Below are 21815 nucleotides of genomic sequence, written 5' to 3'. Positions count from 1 at the left end.
CGAAATCGAATCTTTATTAACATATCAATTTAAAATAAAATGTGGGAGAATATAAAAAAATGAAAAAATAAATATCTATGAAATAAAAGCATTATATTTGAATTATTTGTCAATTATATGGAATATATTTGATGAAAAATAGGCAAATATTTGTAATCAATTTGACTTTGGTTTAAAGCGGTAAGGGATCATTGTAGCAGCGCCACTTATTTCTGCTGAATGTTCCGCTCATTTCTTGTTACAAGTAACGGTTAGGTAAAAAAAGATATTGGATACCGTGGCATAAGTTTAACTTGTAAAAAGCGTATTTAACGTAATTTAAATTGAAAATAAAATTATATTTTGTATAATAAAATAGAAAAGAGGTTGATTGTGAAAATTATCATAAAAGAGTGGCAAGAAAATCCAGACGAGTGGCGCGTCTGTGCAAACGGCTCCTCTTTGGTTGCATGACGTAATTGTATTGATCGCGGAAGAAGAGCCGAAAGTCGCGCATTCGCCATCTTGGACGAATTGTGGAAAAGAAGTTTCTGTGTCTCGCAGGCGCGGTACGCTTATAATAATTCTAATCCGTGACAATCCGGACATTAATTAATTTAACTGGGAATTAACCCTTTTGTGAATTAGAAACCCATTTGGAGCGGACCAAGGTAAGTCATTATTTCTTTGATTTACTTCTCCGTCCAAATCTTTTTTTCTACGTGGAAACCTATCTAACTTTGTCGTCTGATCATTCACTTCCAGAAGCATTCTTTTTATTTAATATAATTACCATGATATCTTGATCTTTTCTAAGCTGCTAATTTTACTAACTCTCTCTATTGTTGTTTAATTTCATGCATATTTTGACGTGAATCTTCTTGTTTTGGATTTTCTTCATTTTGACATCACAATTCTGGGGTTGGGTCCGATCTTTATATTCTATCTATATTGCATATTTTTTAATTATCATTTTTTGTTTATTTCATTTAATAATCCATTATCCTGTTCGTCATCCTTTATTTTTCTTCATTCTATGTTCATCGCATCCATTTCCTTCTCGTAACAAAGCTTTGCGAAACTCTTTTGTCCGCTTTCTACTTTTCGCATCGAGCAACATTATTCTTTCATACCATTCTTTATACAGTATTATTCATCAATTTCGTCCAATTGTATTTGTTAATATTTTCATTTGCAAATTATGATTGATGCGGAACAAACCTGATTCGTACCAGTTAGTTTTTTGCATAATTTAATAACTATCATTCGCGATAGCTTTCTTTTCTCTCTCTCTCTCGCTCTCTTTCTCTCTTCCCCCTCTCTTTTCTTCCGTTTTTGTTTATTTAATTGTATTAATAACTATTAACTTTTTATACTTTTTCTTCATTATACACATGCACTTTTAATATATTATAAACATTGTGGTCAAAGATTAGGAAAGTTTTATTACATCTAACAATTTCATTATGTGTAAGATTGGAAAAAGTAAATCCTGGTTTCTAAGTTTTGTATAAAATGTCCTTCATATTTATGTTAAGATATATGTGTGGTGTACATTTTAATATTTCATGGAACTTCTTGATAATGTACAATGATTTAATTTAGAAAAATTATTAATCATAATTTATTTGCTGACAGCTTATAATGATAATAAACATGCCAAAAATATTTTTTTTCAATAATGAATTCGAAGTCACCTCGAATTCTTCAAATGGAGCCATATAATTATTTTTGCATTATATTGTAGAGGATATTAAAATGTATTCAACATGCATGAAACATGATATAGTCATTCATAATATTAAGTTTATAGCAGTAGAAGTAGTAATATTTATCTTTGGTTCAGTCTTTTGAACAAAATAAATTCAAGTACAAAATACAGCTTGGAAATAATTATTTTATTCAATTTTATAAGATCCAATTAATGTTGCTTTCTGCAATTGTATTCTTCTGTAAGATTTGAATATGTTATTCTTAAATTGATAGAACAATGTTCTATGCTTATATTTATATTATTTACAAGTGACTGAATCAAAAAGACAAATATTACTACTTCATTGCTGTAATTTGATATTACATCAATAAATGTGTTAAGTTATGGTTTTTGAATACATCTTAATATTTTATACAATAATATTGTTGAAAGATAATTACTTAGTTTTATTTAAAATACTTAAAATGACCTGAAGTTCGCTATAAAAAAGTATTTCCAAAATGTTTATTATTGTTATATATTGTGTATTAGACATAGATAAATTTTATTTAACATCTTTGTGAATATATCAAAATATTGGGAAATGCTCAGAAACACATTTGTAACTACTATATTATTGTATTATTACAGTAACAGATACTCATTATTATACAACGTAATGATTGTTTGTATGTGTTAGTGAAAAAAGAATAAGCATGTGATCACAGTTTTCTTTTTTTACTTTACTGAAAGCCTAAGAAAATGCTATAGCTGCAACTACAGCTGTTTTGTAAAATAAAGTGTTAATAATCTTTTTTTTGTAACATTGTTGCAAATAGTTGAAAAGTTGTTAGAATGTACAGTAAGCAGGTAATATCAAGGAAAAGATAACTATAAAACTACATAAAATATTTTTTATGCAATGTTAATGAATTATGTAAAAAATTTTTATTTTTATATCATAGAATTATGTTTAATTTTGTTACAGTAAAAACTATAGATGTATATAAATGTCATTTATGTTTTCAGACAAAGGGTTCGTTCTTTGGGTCTGATTGATACTAAATGGTTGCCTGCAGACAGCATGTCTACTCTGTCAGGGCTTGTGTCGAAGGGGGAGAAAGGAAAATCCAAATTCCAATCATTAGACATCAATAGCTTGTACCGGGTGAGTAGGGTGAGTTGGCTAAACAGTTTTGTTCTTTCCTTCCATCCTTATTTGTTATTTCCTTATTTTTGCTCCTATCTTCCCTCCAGCTTTTCCATTCTTTATATCTTTTTTTTGAGTATATTTGCTTTTCGTATTCATTTATTTTGTATTTTTATAATAATTATTGTATATATTACCATTAAAAATTAAAAGTATTAACAAGCAGTTGATTGCTTAAAGGAAAGTGGGATTGGTATCCGATTTATACTTGCAGGGAGAATCTTTGGAACAACATCAGCAAAAAAACACACTACCACGCAAACATGGAATGCAAAGTCTTGGGAAAGTGCCTTCGGCACGGCGACCTCCTGCTAATTTGCCTAGTTTAAAAAGTGAACATAGCAGTAACGATCCAGCTGTCAGTCTTGTGCCAAGCGGAGGAAGTGGTTGGGCTACTACCAAAGAGTCAACAACTACCACTACTGCTACAACCACCACGACTGTAACTGCATCAGATACATCCACTGTAACTTTCGTAAAAATATTCGTTTGTTACGTAAATTTTAGACTTCATATTTGTTCAAAAATATCTGTTAAATTATAAAGCAGTATATATTTTCTATATATAAAAATTTATATATATTTATTGTTATTATTCTATACATTCTATATATATATGCTATTTTATGCTTTTACTTTCCATATAATTATTAAGGATTACAGAAGTAATTGATGAAATAAATTATTTTATTTTTAGGCAAATTCTTCATCAGCACAATGTATGACAGGAACAATCACAACATCATTACATCCATTACTCCCAGGGCAACAAAATACCTCACAGTCTTCATATTCTTCCGATGTAAACAACAAATCATCATGGAGTGCAATAATGAGCAGATCTGGAGATGGTATGTAAAGTTATATCATAAAAAAGAGCATGTAACATATTTGTTGTTTGATATAAGACTGTTATATGAATATTTGTACAGTTGTATGTACAAAATATATACAAAATATGTGTACAATTTTCCCTTTAAATTTTGTTGTATTTGTGTTTATTGACATGATTTATGTATATATAAAAACTCCCTGCAATAGATTAATGATATTTATGCAGTATAATATAATATAAGTTAATCATACATTTGGTTTTTAAGCAGGATGTATTTTTTCTTATCTTCTCATTTACTTTATTTTAAATATTATTATGAATTATTAACTTACACGAACTAGTAACTACTATACTTGTTTCATAACTTATAAAGCATAATATATTTTGTAGAATTTTATTTGTTGTATACCTACCATAATTAAAAATTAGTGTAATATCGAATTAACGATCACGTATTCATAATGGGATTTTTCATTGCTATTGAAATATAGGTACTGTATCAGGAGGCCAACAACAGTCACAACAACAGCAGCAGCAGCAGCAACAACAAACGGCAAGTCGGGAATTAAGTGCGCAATACGGACCTGGACCAAGCTTACGGCCTCAAAGTATTAAAAATTCTATTATTATATATTAAAAATGTTAAATAAATGATTCTTTTTATTAAATGAAATAAATAATTTATTTTAGCGGAAGGAAGTTGGATACAAGGTGGAAGTCGTACAGGCAGTGGTGCAGGAATAGCAACTACAGGTCCTGGAAGTGGGAGTTCAGGGGTCCAGGCCCCCCCTTTGAATATCACTGGATCAGGAGGACATACCGACATATCTGCTGGCGGGCGACAGAACTTGGTCCAGTCTCCCAACATGGGAATGGGCCAGGGAGGCCCTCATAATACTTCAAACAGTCAGAATGCTGTGAGTTCTAATTCTCATCAAGCTGGTCCAAATTTACATCACTACAGAGGACTTATTCCTCCATTTGTAAGCTTTATTATTTACATGTTTTATCGTTGACAATATTATTTGATTTAGTTCATTGAATTAACTTTTTTGAATATATCCAGATGTACAGAGGAAATTTTTCTGGTGGGTTTCCTTCTCAATTTCCGGCAAATACAAGTTCTGGTGCACCTAGACCTCGATTCAATTATCCCTCAGAACGATTTCCTCCTCCGCCTGTTCGTCAACAAGAACGCGAACGTGTTCCCGATGAAGAAATTATTACACGACCAATTATTAAAGAAGAAGATCTTACTCGAATGGACGATATTTCTCGCGATGCTGGCTGGGCAGCACATGACGATATTGACTATAATCAAAAGCTTGCCTTCAGTGATGACGAACCTGATCCTGAACCTTCGAAAAAAGATGAAAGAAAAGACAATAAGGAAGAAAAAATAGAGGAAAATTCAACAGATGACAAAGAGAAGACAAGAGATAACCGTGATAACCGAGAAACTCACGATAATCGAGATTCGAAGGAATCCCGAGATCAAGCAACTCATCGTTCGTGGACTCAGAATACTTTATCCCGTGATTATCGTGGTTCGAACGGGTCTGGTAGTTATAGCGGTCAGTCACAACTGCATTCGGTGCATTCTTTAAGAGGTCAGAACATTTATGTGACTTAGGTGCAAATCTATAGAGCTGAATTCATTTTCATTTGTACTAGTTAAACTAAACTAACCACTTTTGTACATCGTGTTATATCTTGTAAATTTGTTTGTTTATCACTTTCGTCTTCACTTTGAAAACAGGTGTAGAAGATGACGAAGCGTGGAACGAGAGACGCAGACTGAAAGTTGTTGAAGTAGCGTCGGCGGTTGAACGTGCTCGACAACGGAAAGAAGAGGAGGAAAAACGATATCAGGAATCAACTAGACAAGCGGCAGCTAAAAAATTGCAAGATTTAGAGCAAAAGTTGAAGGAGAAACAAGCTAATGAATCTAAAGGTTTAATAAGCGTTCCACCAGTGCCTATTCCAGTTCCTGAGTGGGAACGAGAAAGGGAAAACAGGGAACGAGAAAACAGGGAACGCGAGCGATCCGAAGGAAAAGATGAAAAGTCATTGAACCGTGAATTACGTGAAACTAGAGACGGTCCAAAAGATAACAGAGATTCACGTGATCAGTTAATATCAGATTTTCGACAAGGGGACCGACAGAGTTTCACGAGACAAGATAGTATTCGTAGTGATCGTGATAGAGAACGAGACCGCGATCGTGATCAAAGGGATACGAGAGATCGTGAGCTACATGCTTCATCCTCGCGATATTATAAAACTAATTTACCACCTCGATTTCAAAAGCAACAGGCGGAAAAAATCAATGCTGGTCTTAATCGAGTTTTTCCTAATACCGAAAGATCAACTACGCAATCCGTTCCATTTTCTCAGCAATACGATCCTGGTAGATGGGTTCATAGTCACAGCTCTTTAAGTAAGTGCAATTATTTTTTGGCCTTTTCGATGATAAGCTTGAACGGCTACATATAGCAGATGGAAGAAATATAGGAAGGTCATAAATCAGTCAAAGACGTTAATGTTTTCAATGTTTCAAAATTCTAAATAGCAATTTAAAGTTGTGAAAGAAATTTTAAATATCTATTCACAAGCTACTCTAACACCCTTATGGTTGTATCAATCGGTGTCTCGTTGTTTAATATTTTAATTTATGATCGGACTATATCGCTTCCACTAATTATAGATGCACGCATATATATATATATTTTTGCCATACGCGCGTTCTTTTGCATGTATCTATATTACACATACAAACATACAAGTCGTTTACGTTGGACAAATATATGTCTACTCATGAATATCTGTGACAAAAAAATGATTGTTTAATATTTTTGCTTTGGAAAATCTGAAATAATGATTTTCGTTGTTCTCCATTTTTGTTATTTTTATCTACATGTGAAAAATTATTACTATTATATTCAACGAAGCTTGTATTAGTAGACAACAACTTAAAAGCATCATCATCACATGGAGCGTCACAACGCCGAAGTAGAACAGATTCAGATATTTCCACTTCGATGGATGATGATCGACCTCCATCCCGAGACTATCGTGGTTCTCTACTTCGAGATGATCGATATCGTCATTCTTCTCATCGACCGTACGATACACGCAAATCAGGTGGTTACTACGATGAGTATACTCGCAGCTGTAGAGATCACGACTATGATGACAGACATTCTCGTGATTCCTGGGAACGTGAAAGATACTTCGATGACACTAAAGATCGAGATTCAAAAGATAGCATAGAGTCCAGAGATAACAGAGAAACTCGCGATATTCGTGATAATCGTACCACCAGAGATACCCGAGATGCGAGAGAGATTCGAGAAAGAGATAACAAGGATAAAAAGGATTATGATAATTATATAAAGGTGTTAAACTTTATTATTACTAGTAGTAATAGTATTTTTATTTATCTTGCCGATCTTATCAATAGTATATTATTTTAAATCTTCGAAATTTCTAATATTTCTTTATAAATCCTATATTATTAATACAATGAATATATGTTTACATGTTCTAACTCTTTTTTTCAAACTTATGTTCATCTGTAGGATCCCTTTGATGATCGTAATCGTGAACGTGATCGCGAACGTGATCGCGAACGTGATCGCGAACGCGATCGTGAACGTGATCGCGACCGTGAGCGTGAACGTGAACGAGAACGAGATCGCGATCAAAGAGAAAGATCAGAAAGTACTGAATGGCGCGAAGAACGTATCATTCAAGATAGAATGATCGATAATCGTCGTGATATACAAAGAGAAGAACGAATGGAACGCAACGAACGTCCACAAAGACCAGATTCTCGTGATAGTCGTGCTTCTCGAGAATCAAAGACATCTTTGCGAGATGATGATTCGCACAAATTGCGAGACTGTAGTTCCTGGGTAAATGAGGTTGTCGATTATGAAGAAAATAAACGAGATGTCTACCATGAAGATATCCGAGAAAGAGAACGAGAAAGGGAGCGAAGGCAACCGCTAGGACCGGTAACTAAAGAAAGAATCGAAGCAGACGAGTTGAAAAACGAAAAGCGTAATCTAACTCAATTAAAGCGAGCAAGTTCCGATCAAGATAAAAAAGATCAGACGAAAGAATCATCGTCGACTATAGAAGCGAAGAAGGAAATGGATGTTTGGAATAGAAAGGTCGATCGAGTTAATGAAAACAATAGAGTAATGGAAAGAGGTGATAACTCGCCAAAAGCCTGGGCGGATGCTGTTTCTCCGACGTTCGAAAAGGAAGAAGAAAAAACTTCAGAACCTATTAAGAACGACAAGGATTCGGAGGATTTGAAGCAAAATTTCGAGAAGTTAAGTTTAGAAAAAAGAGAAGACACGTTGAACGAAGATGAAGCGGTGGAACAACAGGTGAAGGAAGATAAACGAGAAAAAAATATTCGGAATAGAACTAGCAGTGGCGGATCAAATTCCAGAGTGCGTGATTCTCGAGGTGGACGTCAATGGGGCAGCACCTATAGCGTGTATGCACGAGGTTGGCGTGGTCCAGAAACAAGAGGACGAAGAGGTGGACCTAGAGCCGCCACTAGACCTGCTTCTGCTAGAAGTGGTTCATATGGACATACGGATTCGGAAAATAGCGCTGATGAAGTGTCTGGCTCAACAGAGTCTGGCAAAGAAGAGAAGAAATCGGCTAGATCACCAAAACCTAGTCAAAAAGCAGAAAAAGAAGAACGCAGTCGTGAAGTAATAGTGTCTGGTCGAGATGAAAAACGGGCCGACTATTCTCAATCACAACGCAGCGAAAAACGAACTTACGATAGTAAAGTAAGTCGTGAAGGTTTTGCACCTTCGGGTGAACCCTCTCGCCGCGGTCGAGGAAGTAGTTTCCGAATTCGAAGTACAACTGCTACCGGCAGCCGAATGGAGGGATATGGACCTCCATCTAGTAAGAGTCCTTTTTCCTCCGAGCGCAATATTGATGAAAAACAAAATTCTATGCGACAGAATCCTTCAACGCCTACTCCGGAAAAGGAGGTAAATTCTCTGTTACCATCTCAGAATGAATCTATAGACGATAAAATTATAGCAAAACAACAAGCACTTACTGCTGGAATAACTGGAAAGCGTGCCAAATCTCCAAACCAGCAGTCTCAACAAACTCAACAATCTTGTAACAAGCAAGATACAAGTCACACAAATAGCAATGTTCCTTCTCAAAAGGTACAAGTTACAAGAAAAGAGGAATCTCGCTCAAAAAGAACTCGCAGTGGAAGTAGAAGGGTAAGTTTTAGGTAATTTGTAAACGGTTTTTTCATTCTTTATATTCTTCCTTTCTTTCTTCCCCCGTTTCTTCTTGTATTCTTAATAAACATTTAAGCCGTTTCTATATAATATTATTTTAACAGAATAAGCAATAATTTACATTTGAATCCATTCCATGATTATAGGGCAGAGATAACCGCGAATTGCGTTATCGTGGCAGTGGTAGTAACGTATCGAAGCAAACATCTTCGGATGTAGGAAATGAAGATTGGGAAACTACGTCCGAGAACAGCGAGGATCACGCAGAGGATCACAAAGAGTCTCGTAACAGTCGTAACAAACAATTTTCTGCGCGTGCAAGCACGGGTAGTAATCAAAATGTCGTAGCGTCAAACGTGCATTCACGTAGAAATGAACAGACAGGAAACAATCGGGAACAACGAGAAAAAAATGTAAAGTCTTCCAATACAGCGTCTCGGGCGCCTGGCGCGGAGAAACGAAATCTACAGAATTCCAGTTTCGCCAATCAGAAAAATCATTCCAGCAGCATTCCGCCGTTGATACAAACGGCTCAAGTACAAAACGGAAGATCGAGAAATCAAACTTCTGGTAGCAATTCGACAACGTCGGGTAAATCAATGATCAAGGATAGTACGGTGAATCGTATAGATGAAATAAAGTTAAGCGATCCTAATTTAGTTAGTCAAACACTCAATGATATCAATAAGAGATCCCAAGGAAAGGAGAAAAAGGCTATAATCGATTGCGAAATGGAAACGAATAATTGTACGGAGGATAGTCCTAACATCGTTGAAGATAAAGTTGATTCAGATGGTTTCCAAGAGGTTCGTTCAAAGAAGAATGTAAAAGAATCTAGACATGGCCAAAAAGAAGAGACAAAACCTTTGAAACGTGAAAAGGAGAAAGATAGAGAACGCGATCGTTCTAAGTCGAAAGCAAATGGGGGTTCACAGCAAACGACTTCATTGCAACAAATACAAAGTATACCGCCTTTGCTTGGTCAAGCCATTCCACAACCAGCAAATATGGTACAAAAACAATATGATAGAACTTTACGAAGCCAAAAGCTTGCGCCCAGATTCCAAAAACAGCGCCTAGCTAAACAGCAGCAACAGCAACAGCAACAAATGTGTGCATCTGAGCCAAACGATGCAACTAAAATCAATAATTCATCAAATAATTTCGGTAAAGATTCGTCAAGCGGCGGCCCTGCACCTCCACCATCTGTAAACGCTTGGGATAAACCGTTTACAACGAGTCAATTACAATCTAATTCTCCATCAGCTGTTCCTACTGACATCCAGTTGATAACTGGTTTATCTACACAGAACGAACATGGTCATATTCACAGTCACGAAGTTAATGAGCAAACAAATTCTGGTAATAGTAGCCAACGAAATTCACCAAATGGCGAAAAAAATGCTGGAAAAAGTTTGAAAGACCAACTGATTGAAAAAAATTCAGTCTCTGATGTTTCTTCACCACCTGTGCAAACGTTAATCTTTGAGAATACGAATTATTCTAAAACTACCAAGGCTGGTCCTTCTGATTTAGCAGTAAAAACCAAATTTCCGAATCATATAAAAGCTCAACAACAACGTGTTGAAAAACGCACAGATTTGGAAGAAGAAGGCAATACCGCTGCCACCATCCAACAACAACAACAACAACAGCAGCAACAAAGTCTACCTGTGGCATTTTCAAATAAACCAAGTGACTTGATAAAAGATAAAAATCAAGAGCCGATTCAAATGCCTCTTTCGTTTAATAAAAACGAAGATAACGCAGATATGAAATTAGATTTCACCTTTGATTCAGATCTCTCTCAATTAACCGAAGACAAAAGTAAAAGCTTAGGAATGACCCGATCTATGCACATGGCTACTGGCCAAAATACTATTTCACCTTCTACGGCAGAGCTTAACTTAAAAATAGCATCGGTAAAAAAAGTATGGGAAAATGCACCTATGCCAACCGTAGTCGAGCACGAGGATGGTAATGTCGTCAATACAGCTAATACTTTCCCTCAAGCGTTCGAAAGTACGGATGTTGATGACAGTTACAGCCCTCATCAACAATACAATCAAAATAATATGAAAAATGAAATAACTACTTCAACGAATGTGTGCAAGGTGAGAAATCATTTCGCGAACATTATATCATGTTATCATGCATGCATATCTGAACTATTACATCACTAGAAATTGACTCGACATTCAGTATAAATTTGAGTAAAATGCATTTTTTCCAGTTTGTTCATTCTGTTCTTTACCCCAATTTTAACGTTCTTTACTCGTACTTGAAAATTCCCTTAAATAGTTATCATGGTGAAAATCAGAAAGGTAAGTGGCTAACGCGCATTGTTTCAATTTTATTTCTATTAGAGAGTCATTTGTTCATTTTTTTTTTTTCATTCTTTTTGTTTTGTTTCTTTTTGTCCCCATTCTTTTCTCTCTCCTGTTTTGGCATATCTCTTCTAAATATTAACATCAGTAAATACTCATTTTACATATCAATTGCCTTCGTTACCATTGTATTATTAAGATATTATCGTGCTCATCATCATTATCATTTTTGTTATAATATTTTTTTCTCTCAAATTATTTATTGTCTATATTATCATTGCTTTTATTATTTGTTGCATTAATATCATAATCATCTCAACAGTTATACCCTTTTACTGGATATAATCTCTTTATTATTGATTTTCCTCACTTAATTAAACTTACGCGGTTAGCGATGAACCTAACTATTTTCACCAGAATTCAGAAGAAGATTTAGAAAAAGAAGAGAAAATCGTTTCCCAAAATTCGCATTATTCCGTCAGCATCGATTAGAACGGCAGTTGATAGTGATGTAAATAGAAAACTAAAAATAACGAAACACCATGTCCCCTGTGGGAAGATGCTGACTCTTTGCCTGATGCGCAGCTGGTTCCCCCGCAGGTGAAGCCGCAGCAACAATCCTCGGGCAGCAGCAGTGGTCAGTCTGGTTCGACGGTTCCAGGGCCAAGTCCTATTGGAGCAGGTCAAAGTCCTATAGGGCATCCTCCTGTCAGTCTCCAAGGACCATTGAGCCCACCTCCATTCAATTCCACAGGACAACCTTCTCATATTAATTACCAGGTGATAAATTATTTTGGAAATGCTTGCCTATACTTTTCATGTTTCGTATTTCGCATTATTGCAGAATCTGTCATAGGCTATAGGATATAAATTTTGTAACTTAGGATTGTGCTTAATGTGCATTTCTATTTTGTTCTATTACTATCATTATTTTATTTTTCAGGAGTTTCCCCAATATCCAGGATCTCAAGCTGCGCAATATGGTAGCATGTCTGCTATACCTTCTCCGCCAGCCGTGTTATTTAACACTGGCTCCGGACAACTTCCAGCTCAAGCAGGTGGTCTTTATGGAGCGTTTCAGTTAGACCAGAGCCGATCTCCTTTCACACAGTATCCACCATATGCGCCATCTCTTCAAAATTCGTTCAGTCAACAGAACGTTTATTTGCAACAACCCCCACCTCCGCCACCGCATGCACCGAATGCGCCAACTCCGGACATGTATCAAAACAATCTTTCACAGTACCGGATCGTAAGTAATTGCCCTGTGTAACGTACCCCGTTTCGCATTCGAGAAAATCGTTTCAGCAACTACAAATCACATATCAAATATCGTTCTCTATCGCAATGCGTTGCTACGTGAATAAATAATAAAGAAAGAAAAGGAACGATTATTCGGTGCTGAAATTAATTTGATACAAGAATATATATACAGGATGTTCTGTGAGGTATTATTTGATCAACTTGATTCATATGTTGAATTTACTCTGAATAAAAAAAATGACATATGCAATAAAGATTTGTTTCGTTTTATTTTGTTAATCAATTAGATACTCTATTATTACTATATGCATATGAGGATATTTTCTGTTTAAAAGTTTAGTATATTAGTAAACTAACTAAGTCAAATTTAAAAGCTTGAACTGAATATCATGCACAAGCTTTGTGTTAATTATTGAGAACGAAACAAACGTACTATGCATGTTAGTTATTGGGAATACACGTGATTAAAATTTGTTGAATATCTCATTGAACATATGTATATATAATATAATAAAATACAAGACCGTTCACTTTTCGCAGACCGCAGCTGCTGCTCCGCCATTTGGACAAAATCAGCAGCTTAGTAATAATCCAAATACAGTTCTTATTAGCTCTTCTTCAAATTCTTTGATGTCAGCCAGTGTGAAGCCATCCTCTCAACCAATTGGAGCTATCGGAACTAAAGCTCCTCATTTTCAAGCACCGTCTGCTCCTCAACCAAACCCAGTACGTCTTAGTTTAGTTTAATGACATATGGTTAATACTTATTTAATTTCCTGCATGAAGTTATTTATCAGATTATTTGCAAGATGCGTATATCTTTTTTTTTCTTTTTTTTTCTTTTTTTTCTTTTTTTTTTTTTAGTTAACGTACATACCATATGATCCAAATCAAGTACTTGGAGTGAGTGGGAGTTACATGGGCAATTCCCAATTGGTACAGAGACCCGGTCCGAACGTACAAGCCTCGGCTAATAGTTATTATAGCGCAACTTCGGCTGGTAAGTAATGAAATGTATACGTATTGATAATTCCTAAAATAAAATATCATTATTATATTTTCATTTATGATTCTTTGATATTTCTATTTATTTTAGATGTATTTCCCGGATCGCAAACAGGTTTTTATCAACCAGGGGGGGCTACACAGCAAACTGGTACTCATTATGGACTTCAGGGATTTGGTCAGCACAGCCAAAGTTTGGCAACTGGCAGTGCTGCTCCTGTTGGACTCCAAAACTTCAGCTCAGGTTTCTTATCTAGTTCGGGGTTACAGATTGCTGCAGCAGCTCAGCAGTTTCGTAATCCGACAGGAGGACTACCTGGACCAGCAAACACAGGCCCTACTTTTCTTAGCAAACATCAACCACAAGAACAACCCAGACAATTAAAGAGTCCGTCGGGGAATCAGCAAGATGTGCTTGCATCAGTTTTCAGTTCGAGTAAATTAAATTACTTTTTATTAAATTGTTATGGCGTTCTTTGAAATCTATATAATGCCAAGAAAACTTTGCAGCACCACAAATTCCATCTCCAAAATCAAGAAACTGTAAGCAACAATCTTCATCTCAACAACCACAACCTAGTCCAACACAACATCACAAATATCAACAGTATCAAGGTGTTAGTCAGTCAACTTTGGTAAGTCATTACGCTTAGATCATCAATAACAAACTGTATTTGCTATGTTCTTACATTTATAATTAAGTCTTTCAGTCTGCTGAAGCAAATTGTAAGTTAGAAGAACAGTAAATAATAATTATAGAGATGAGATAACAATAGTAGGAAATAGGTAATTAATTTTTTGATAAAATTGACAATAACAAGTAACTATTATTTACAACGGACAATTGATAAAATTGTAATATATAGAATATTAAATTAAAAAGAAAAGATTGATAATGATGAAATTATTATAGATTTTACAACAAAATATTCGTGGCATGGGCATGCCACCACGTGCTGGAATTCAACCATCGCAACAAAGATATCCACCGCCCATTCAGAGACCAGTTGTTCCATTTACACCGGGTCCAAATCCGAATAATCCTACGCAACAACAGCAACAACAACCTAATTGCATGCCGTCGCAACAGCAGCAGCAACAAGTTCAAATAAACCGCCACAGACCGAATCTGCATCAACAGCAACAACAGCAACGAAATATGAAGATGCAACAACAATACTATTCTACCCAAGGTTCGCATTTATTATATCATAATAATGCTAATATAAACAACTGTTGTAGTATCATAAAATTAAAAAATTCAAGCTAATTCTTATATTGTTTTATTTTTTCCTTTTAGGAAACGTTAAAATGGACACAAATGAAAAGACAGATTCGCACAATGATAAAATCAACGATGGTAGTTCTGGTGCTCAGCAAGGAGGCGCTAAAACAAACGTAAATTCACAAGACAATGACAATAAGGAAGAAGTTAATCAACAAAACGAGTGAATTGTGACAAAGAACATTCGATCTACATTTTGAAAATGCAATTTGCGATCATATATAATGGTGCGACATCGATCGAAAGGTAAATGATAATGATTAACTTGTCATACGTGTGGAGCGATATGAACTCCAACTGATATTATATTTGTCGATTTAAAGCGGCTTGCGAGCTTAGAATTCGTAATTAATAATTTGGCCATGTCTAGTTAGAATAATTTAATCATGGTGTATCAAAGAAGGAAAACGATAGATGATATTGTTGTTATACATACCAATGCTTCTCCGAATTAACAATCATAAATGTTTTACCTTTCATGAATTCTCAACAAACAAATCGCTTTTATCGAACATTCCTTTCTGTTCGAAAAAATATTGCAAATAGTAAGACGGCAGCAATGTCGGGGATGTAAGACAAATACCCGAAGTAAAGTGAAACCTGATCGATACCATCGAGGATAATTATCATCTGAAAAAGTCCCTGTAAATTACGTCTTTCAGCATCAGGGACATTAACACGTTGTTCAGTTAAAAAATAAATAAATAAATAAATAAAAGAAGTTAAATGATTAGACTGACGCGCACAACGTATATTCACTCGATGTCAATCGATCATCCGAATCAATTAATTACATTATCAACTGTGAAGATAAAAAAGATGTGCACAAGACTTATGTTTCTGTATATGGACACGACGGCGGTCTGTGGTATACGATAATATTAAAATCAGATTTTTGTGAAACGTAGTTCGACAAAGATATTACACGATCGTCGCTATTATTTGTAGAGTATCACTAAAATGAAAAAAGAACAAATCGATAAAGAAGACTGTTGTTGTGTATATCGAAATTAAAACAAGAAAGTATATACATGCGATGATCGTACGAATTTGCATGACGTTCCCCAATATGACAATTAAAGAAATTCGTGTACATTAATCGTTTATTGATATACTGTGAGGTCATGGTGAAGCTTGTGAAAAATAAATAGTGCAACAATCGTTTATAGTACTGAATATATTATCATGACCTAACCACTCTCAAAAAGAGTATCGATTATTAGAAAAATAAATGATACGAGGAGTATTGCTTACAGAAATTCGAAATGCGCTCGATTTTTCGTGTATAGTAATATTCCAATAGGTTGCAGCATTGTCTGTCGCAACGTACATGTGTAGAAGAATTGTATACTCCTTGCTTTCGTTGCGGTTCTAGCACTACAATAATACGATAATAATTATTATTTTATTTTAATTTTATTTTATTTGTAATACTATTGTCATCATTATCATCATCATTATTTCTATTGTATTACTATATTGCAACATATATAATATATGATCATCACCATCGCCGTCGTTGTTACTATTACCGCTGCTATTATTATTATTATTATTGTCATCATTATTATTATTATTATTACTTATTACTTATTATTACATTATCACTAATCCATACTATTATAGCAAAAAAAAAAACATTACAGAGATTACTACTGCTATTCTTGCTGCTTCTACTACTACTGCTACCAACACCACTACTACTACTACTACTGCTGCTGCTGTTGCTACTATTACTATTCCTATCATTATTGTTGTTATTATTATTATTATTATCATCAGCATTACTATCATAATAATAATTACTATTATTAGCTGTAATATATGGCTGACATCGTTTCTGCTGCTGCCTTCGTTATCATCATTTCATTATCAATGCCATCGTTGCCCGTCATCGTCGTTGAAATCATCATCATTACTACCATTCTACATCCCCGTTATGACGATAATGTTGTATTATTAATATTATGCAAAATTTTTTAAAATAAATAATAGTATATAAAAGAGATAAATTTTATTAATTTTTTTGGAGCGCCGATTACTCGTTTAATTAAATATGTTTTATGGAATTGTTAAAATATACACTGCCAATCTTATCGTCATTTCGTATAAAAGTTACATAAATTCTTACTAAAGTTTCTTCCATAATTCTATAAGAAAGATGAGAGTACAAATCAATAACAATTTTAATTTTTCTGAAATACGTTTAATAAAAAAATATTGCTATCGCTTAATTAATTTACTCTTTTTCATATGAGTATCTCCGTAAAAAGTTTAATAATCATAACTGTAAATGTATGAACAATAGCGTGAAAGCACGCGCTTGAAAAATAGTTGAGACACCAGTGCCTTTGACTTACTGCCATAAATAAATTTGTATTTTCTCGGATAATTTTGAATAATATCGCAAGTGATTATTATGGCTTCAAGAATAATTAGTCAAATAAATCAGTTTTCTATTATTTCATTCATTGTTATTACGCATTGTAACTAATAGCTTTTAATATCAGTAATAGTACTAATAGTAGTAGTGCCAATAGTAACAGTAGTAGAAGTAATAGTAACAACAGCTCTTTGTTTATGTGATTATTATAATAGTATAGCATTATGGATTGTAACATTAACATACAATTAGTTATTGTTCTTAATACTGTTACTGATGTTACTACAGCGTTTAATATTACAATAATATTCTTCCAGTAGTATTGCTTCATATTTCTTAATACATATACCACATTTTATATTCATTATAACATATACCATTTTCCGATATTTAGCTATAATTTTCATGATATTTCATTACATTTCATTATCTTTTATTAATGATACCAATATTACTTAAAAATACTACCACTAACCGTCGTCGTTGTCATCGTCGTTGTTGTCATCATTATCATTCTAATCATTGTTATAAATTTGATATACCAATTTTACGATACTCTCAATTAGTATAATAGAGCGTACCTTTATAATCATAATCGATTGTCATTATCATTGTCATTGATATTATTATCCTTAGTCAACATCATCACTAACGATATAGACATCATTACTTTCACACATATATTATTAAATAATATTATCCTTACAAGTGAATATTTAGCGGCTGACAACACATGGATGAAGAAATCGAAGGACATGTAAGTAATACGGCGCAGAAGTACAGAAACCGGTTGTGTGAAAGTATCTTGAAATATTTCAAAGACTTAATGTATAATTGATTTATCCATTTGCCTATTGTCGCTTATGCGCGATGTGATCTTCTGGATTGTATATGAAAAATATAACAAATAAGATGCAGGCGCAAGGGTCTGTCGATTACAATGTAATCAAATATTAATAATGAACAATTTATCATAATCGTGTAATATACCGATACCTTTAATAGTAGCGAAAAATATGTGCTGTTTTGACTACAAATATTTTTAATTATTTACTACTGATGTAGAATCTGGAAATGCTACGTATGCATTGGAAAAGATGAGTAAGCACTCCGTGTATGTATGGAATGTATGCAAGTAGATAGCGGCAAAATGTTAAAACGTATGTATGAACGTGATATTGATAATAATTATTTTTTCGGTTTATGTGTACATGTATCTCTGTATGTTTCATTTTAAAACTAAATGTTGTTTTTAAATGCTGCAAAATTACGTTACTGATTGTATGCTGCGAAAATAATGAAATTAAATAGTGCGATAAATTGCTCTTTGTAAATCTTAAAAATGTAACATAATAATATGACGGACCCTTGTAGCCAGCTTTAAGTTATAAAATATCTATGATTTCATCTATTTACAATTAAAATTTAACTTATATAAATATCTGAATAATTCAAACTTATATAAATAATTACAACATGAAAATAAAATGAATACTGATAAAGCGTTATTCTTGATTTATAATCGTAGTACTTTGCAGTATTTGCACTGTCTTACGACTAATATGAACCTATTTCTATATCTTTAAAAGTAAAACGTTTCAGATATCATTTTTTCTCCCATTCTTAATAATTTAATTATACACACACAAGTAAAAATATTTAATATATTTCGTACTTTTAAATACAGACTTTGATGCAAAAAATAATTAATAAAAATTAAATTAGTAATAAAAATATATATCGGTCTAATACAACAGAAACACTTTTTCGTTGTCTATCATATGTATATCGTATATCATATCTCGTATCAGAGAAATACCGAAGAGGTAGTTGAACATACGATGTATATAATTCGTCATAGTGATGTGGTTAAAGTAGAATGAAATTGAGACGTAAGGTAATTTTTTACGAAGATTTTTCATAACAAAAAATATATTGTTGCTTTTGATCATTATTGTATTTATACATAAATTCCTTCTTTTTTTTTAAACCAGTAAAATTAATGGGGAATGAAAAAAGTGCCCTTAATGGGCTGAAAATTGACGAAAAACCTGTGGAAATAACTGATTTTTGGACGCATTATATGGCCTGTGTGAACGGATACAATGCACAAAGGATTTCAGTGTTTGTCAGTGAGCCATCTTTACATTATAATGCAAATTTTGGAAATCCATCGCCTTTAGAGAAAGCTGCAAAGGTTAACATTGATTCATTAATTACCTTACATATTGTAGAGTGTCATATGTGCATGTATCAATCATCCTTAATTTTCTTTTTAGTTATATTATTTTAGCTAATTAAAAAATGGATGTGTGTAACAATAGTATACTTATGTTTCAGAATCTAATGTTATATAGACATCCATGTATATTGAAGTACGTTTCTTCATGGTCAAAAGGTAGTAAATTTTTCCTAGCTACTGAACAAGTTAAACCTTTAATTCAATCAATAGAAACCCAGAATACACTGCAAATATGCATGGGCTTATATAGTATTTTACGTGCATTGGTTTTTCTTCATGAAAAAGCATTTGTATCTCATAATAATCTTTGCGAAAGTTCTATTTATGTTACACCTGAGGGATGTTGGAAACTTGGAGGACTGGAATGTCTATGTAAATTTAATGATTTGACTTCTTCTTATTTACAAAAAATAAAAAGCTACAGATGCGAGAAAGCGATTTCTATTAACGAAGATACAACTATCACTTTAACAAATTTTACAACAATTGATGTGTATGCATTTGGAGTTTTAGCTGAAGATATATTGAGACAAAAGGATCCAGGTAAACGGTATATAATTAATCAAAATTATACTCTATTTTAAATAATTATAAACAAAAATCTTAATGGATAGATATTCTGTTCTATTTTTAGATGATGTACCTAGTCTTTTAGAGTTTAAACAGTTCTGTAAAGAAAATCTGCAAAATCCAGATCCTTCTCTAAGGTGCGAATTGTCCCATGTACTACAACATCCATTCTTTACCCACGATTTTATGAGAATATATGCATTTTTAAATGAGTTAGTGTTAAAAAGTAATAAGGAAAAAGAAATATTTTTTGGGTAAATATTTAAAAAAATATTATTAATCTCTTGTGTGTTTGGTAATAGTAAAATTTTTTAATCATATTACAGAACCTTAATAACACAATTAAGAATGTTTCCTGAAAATATTGTAGCTGAACAATTAGGTCGTTTACTTCTTTCAAGAATGGTTTTATTAGATACAACAGCACAAGAACAGCTTTTACCATTTATTTTAAAACCAAAAGGTAAAATAAAAGAAATCAAATTTTGTATAATAATATAAGTTGAGTATAAATATTGAGAATAATATAAATTTAATATAAATCGAGGATCCATGATTTTATTTACAGATGGAAATGACAATACAGATAGTAACTTATTTTCAATTTCTACATTTAAAGTCTATTTGGTACCCAAACTATTGCAGATGTTTTGTATACGAGATGTATCAATACGTTTAGTACTTTTGTCATATTTTAATTCTTTTGTGCATATATTTCAAGTAGATGAATTGAAATCTCAAGTACTTCCTGAATTACTTGTTGGAATTAAAGACACAAATGATCATCTTGTATCTGCAACACTAAAAGCATTAGCTGACATAGTTCCAATCTTAGGCGCTGCCACAGTAATCGGTGGTAATAGAGGGAAGTTATTTACAGATGGACGACCAAATAAACTGAAAGATAACAAGAAAACTAAGAACAGTATAAATGCTGAATTCGTGATTCCTACGGATAGTATTCAAAAAGTAATTGATTTACCTGAAAGACCATCTCCAGATGGAGGTGAAGATAAAAAAGAGATTACTTCTTCTATTACCGAAGAAGAATACACGTGGTCTGATTGGGACATACAAGAAACTGCAGACGTGCATGCTCGAATTTCACAGTCTTCCGACGCAATTTTTCAATCTCAATCCAATTCCAATGATATTTCGATTTCGGATTCAACATTAAGGATTACTACAGATGCAGTATTAAATATAGATAAAAATAAAACAAGCGAATTGAAATTAACAAAGAAGTCAGCTGGTATTATATCCGATATTTCAGAACTTGATATTAAAAATTCAAAATTAATAGATACTTGTAAAGAAGAATATGATTATTTCACAGACATGGAGCCTGTGATAAAGAAGACACAGATTTTACACATACAACAACCACAAATATTATCAAAAAGTGTATTTGACATAAAAGCGCTAAATGGATTAGAAACATCTGAAGAAAATAATGGCTGGGAGGAGGATTTAAGCGATTGGGGAACAGAAGATGTTCATGAAATAAAAACTTGAATAAATATATATTACTCCTTATAATATTTTTTGTATATAATATTTTTATTTCGAAAAAATAAGTTAATTGAAATTATTTGCTTAACCCATCTGCTACCACACGTCACACATATGTAACACATTCTAAAAGCCGCTTAGATTGTCTACTAATCATTTTGTACTATCACATATATAAAAGTATATATCGTATTATGTAACATATTGAAAATTTGAA

At 33.3% G+C, this 21815-nt stretch overlaps 2 protein-coding genes across 10 annotated transcripts; both read left to right on the top strand.

The window, feature by feature from the left end:
* Positions 1 to 201: 201 nt before the first annotated feature.
* On the top strand, positions 202 to 16401 carry LOC117235542 (protein PRRC2C-like). 7 transcript variants are annotated; one of them, XM_033497679.1, is made up of 19 exons: positions 202 to 650; positions 2702 to 2840; positions 3097 to 3348; positions 3580 to 3733; positions 4209 to 4325; positions 4408 to 4700; positions 4784 to 5327; positions 5477 to 6157; positions 6679 to 7115; positions 7299 to 8990; positions 9158 to 11125; positions 11924 to 12118; positions 12282 to 12590; positions 13142 to 13327; positions 13466 to 13601; positions 13698 to 14042; positions 14117 to 14241; positions 14520 to 14799; positions 14907 to 16401. In XM_033497679.1, exons 2-19 carry the CDS (start codon positions 2757 to 2759, stop codon positions 15056 to 15058), a joined length of 7950 nt encoding a protein of 2649 aa, XP_033353570.1. In that variant the 5' UTR covers positions 202 to 650; positions 2702 to 2756; the 3' UTR covers positions 15059 to 16401. The 7 variants fall into 7 exon arrangements, with proteins under 7 accessions (XP_033353570.1, XP_033353573.1, XP_033353572.1 ...); XM_033497682.1 differs by having other exon boundaries at positions 2702 to 2849; positions 4408 to 4634; XM_033497681.1 differs by having other exon boundaries at positions 2702 to 2849; positions 4784 to 5291.
* A 2611-nt stretch (positions 16402 to 19012) lies between these two features.
* LOC117235549 (protein-associating with the carboxyl-terminal domain of ezrin) lies at positions 19013 to 21798 on the top strand. Of its 3 annotated transcripts, XM_033497695.1 has the most exons (7): positions 19013 to 19171; positions 19269 to 19471; positions 19615 to 20059; positions 20151 to 20340; positions 20413 to 20549; positions 20655 to 21338; positions 21423 to 21798. In XM_033497695.1, exons 2-7 carry the CDS (start codon positions 19277 to 19279, stop codon positions 21599 to 21601), a joined length of 1830 nt encoding a protein of 609 aa, XP_033353586.1. In that variant the 5' UTR covers positions 19013 to 19171; positions 19269 to 19276; the 3' UTR covers positions 21602 to 21798. The 3 variants fall into 3 exon arrangements, with proteins under 3 accessions (XP_033353586.1, XP_033353588.1, XP_033353585.1); XM_033497697.1 differs by having other exon boundaries at positions 20151 to 20223; positions 20655 to 21798; XM_033497694.1 differs by having other exon boundaries at positions 20655 to 21798.
* Positions 21799 to 21815: the final 17 nt, after the last annotated feature.

The sequence above is a fragment of the Bombus vosnesenskii genome, unplaced genomic scaffold (genome assembly GCF_011952255.1).
Source record: "Bombus vosnesenskii isolate JDL3184/JDL3185 unplaced genomic scaffold, Bvos_JDL3184-5_v1.1 scf7180000013316, whole genome shotgun sequence".
Lineage (NCBI taxonomy): Eukaryota > Metazoa > Arthropoda > Insecta > Hymenoptera > Apidae > Bombus > Bombus vosnesenskii.
The sequence above is the reverse complement of the archived record's forward strand: the minus strand, read 5'-3'. Positions and strand labels throughout refer to the sequence as shown.

Excerpts from the sequence above, each read along its gene's own strand:
- LOC117235542 (XM_033497677.1), top strand. The coding sequence starts at position 2,757 with ATGTCTACTCTGTCAGGGCTTGTGTCGAAGGGGGAGAAAGGAAAATCC. Across the intron at positions 3,349-3,579 it reads CTGCATCAGATACATCCACT|GCAAATTCTTCATCAGCACA; the intron begins GTAACTTTCGTA and ends TTTTATTTTTAG. Across the intron at positions 6,158-6,678 it reads TCATAGTCACAGCTCTTTAA|TAGACAACAACTTAAAAGCA; the intron begins GTAAGTGCAATT and ends AGCTTGTATTAG.
- LOC117235549 (XM_033497694.1), top strand. The coding sequence starts at position 19,277 with ATGGGGAATGAAAAAAGTGCCCTTAATGGGCTGAAAATTGACGAAAAA. Across the intron at positions 19,472-19,614 it reads CTTTAGAGAAAGCTGCAAAG|AATCTAATGTTATATAGACA; the intron begins GTTAACATTGAT and ends CTTATGTTTCAG. Across the intron at positions 20,550-20,654 it reads ATTTATTTTAAAACCAAAAG|ATGGAAATGACAATACAGAT; the intron begins GTAAAATAAAAG and ends TTTTATTTACAG.